Genomic DNA, 2,298 nt, shown 5'->3' with positions numbered 1-2,298 from the left:
CTGTCCAGCTAGCATCAACCAACATCCAGGCGGCCAGAACAGCACCGCTACCTGTCCAGCTAGCATCAACCAACATCCAGGCGGCCAGAACAGCACCGCTACCTGTCCAGCTAGCATCAACCAACATCCAGGCGGCCAGAACAGCACAGCTACCTGTCCAGCTAGCATCAACCAACATCCGGGCGGCCAGAACAGCACAGCTACCTGTCCAGCTAGCATCAACCAACATCCGGGCGGCCACAACAGCACGCTCACCTGCTCTGTTTTCAAAGGCACACTTAAAGTCAAATGATATCATTACATGTGAAATATGCAACTTGCGCATGAGAAAAAAAAATCTTCGACTTCATCTCAGAAGGAAGCACCAGAACAGTTTGGTGCGGATTTCACCGAATCATCATTTAAGGAGTCAATGTGTGGATCCCAAAAAATGCATCTTTGCTGTTGAGAAGTCATTTTTTGGTCCATCAAAACCTATACATGTAATAAAAGACACCTGGTCACAGTTTCACAGATCAGAATGTGAGATTGACCAGTGTACTCATAATGCTCAGGTTGCCAAGCGGAGCGGGATTCTGCCTTTTGAGTGTGAACATATCCAGTCACTACATTTTTGCCCTGGTGTCACAGGCTTTGAAGGAAATCTGTCTGAATCTACACTTGATCTACTGTCTGAATCTACACTTGATCTACTGTCTGAATGTACACTTGATCTACTGGTTGAGAACATGTGGTTCAGTCTGCAGCGAAAGGAAGCTCTTTTAAAGAAACAGCAGGAAGCCATCGCAAACAGTACGCCTTTGTCAGTTCTTCTTAGTGTCAGTGGAACAGAAACTACATTTCACGTCTCTGTCTTTGAACCTGAAACATCATTTTGTAATAGATTTGGTAGGGTGATTGTTACTCACGACAACAAGAAAAACACCTGGCTTTGTCCCTGCACAGATGGGAAGAGGTCCTGTACACATAAGGCTATAGCAAAATGGCATCTGTTTGAGAAAATGCCAGACATGTTTAAAACGGCAAAAAGTCCAGAGGAGGATGCTGCGTGCGGTGCTGATCTTTGGAACTGCGATGAGGAAAGTGCATCAATCACCGACGCTGCAGCTGAAAGGATGATCAAGTATTTGATGTCACACAAGAAGATACCCGCCGATCTTCCTGAAACACTTATCACCAGAAGCAGAGATGCCAAGGCTCTCAATGGGTTCCCAAAACATCTGATCCCATCAGAGACTGAATGCACAGAATGTGAACAACACGCCCCTCTTAGTGATCCACAGCTGGTATCTGCAACAGCAACGATATTGACTTCCTGTGGTTTAGTTAAAGGTTTGGAAGTTATTGTCTGATTACAAGTATACTGTATAATTGTGGCTTACATTGTACCAGCTTTGGGTGTTTATAAAATCTTTTTAATATTCTCGTAGGTATATCAACATACAGGAAGACCTGCCCCAACTGTAACATGGTGTATCGATATCAAGACTGGCAAGATGGCATCCACAATTTCAACGATCATATGCTACTGTCAGTACATTTGTGCCTTGTACTGAGAAACGCACTGCAGGTTAGTGCTTGTTTTTTAATGAGTTGTGTAAAATTTAAAGTTCGTGTGTATAAAATTAGAACAAATGGTAAGTTTAAATTTTGTCATGTTTGTGTGCTTTTTAGATGTCTGACTCTGATTGCGCAATTATGCTCTTACTGTTTCTGTAGACTCACACTGCTGTAAGCCGTATCATTGAAATGATTGAATACACAGAAGGGGAAAGCTTTCCTAACAAGGATCAGATCCTTCACGCATATCTGTCATTCGAGGGTCTGACTGATCACGACTATCTTTACGCATGTGTTTCATGTGGTTATCATCCAGCTGTAGCAGTCATGGACCTCCATAAGAAAGGTGTTTTCAGCATGCCTGGTAAGTATTTAGCTTTGAGACCTGTAGTGATACTTATACTGTTATAGAAAATGTTTAAGTCATCTAAAATGAGCATTTCCAAAAATATGTAATACTTTATTTGTTATATTTCTAAAGTTAGTGAAATACCAAACCCACCGCAAAATTACAATGGAGAAGTGAATGCAAAATCCTTTTGGGAATCTGTCACCATGGAAGTGATTAGTCATGGACTTTATCCACGTAAGTATGTGGTTATTTCAGCTGAAGAATTGTAAACATTCTGTACAACAAACAATTAAAAGGGCAATATTATGTGTACTGATGCATCTCAGTAATCCAGGTAAAAAATCAAAGGAAAAAAAATTGTATAGGTCCTCTGGACGGGTTCTTCT

General features: G+C 41.6%; 1 protein-coding gene across 1 annotated transcript; it reads left to right on the top strand.

The window, feature by feature from the left end:
- Nucleotides 1-1,226: 1,226 nt before the first annotated feature.
- LOC106535768 (uncharacterized) lies at nucleotides 1,227-2,146 on the top strand (the record flags this gene model as incomplete). Its single annotated transcript, XM_014032844.1, is given in 4 exon segments — nucleotides 1,227-1,332; nucleotides 1,431-1,570; nucleotides 1,720-1,924; nucleotides 2,042-2,146. Coding segments are annotated over 3 exon segments (412 nt in total), but the record flags the coding sequence as incomplete, so codon positions are not given.
- Between the last annotated feature and the right edge of the window lie 152 nt (nucleotides 2,147-2,298).

Source organism: Austrofundulus limnaeus, unplaced genomic scaffold (assembly GCF_001266775.1).
Source record: "Austrofundulus limnaeus strain Quisiro unplaced genomic scaffold, Austrofundulus_limnaeus-1.0 Scaffold1556, whole genome shotgun sequence".
Lineage (NCBI taxonomy): Eukaryota > Metazoa > Chordata > Actinopteri > Cyprinodontiformes > Rivulidae > Austrofundulus > Austrofundulus limnaeus.
This window is presented reverse-complemented; position numbering and strand designations above follow the sequence as displayed.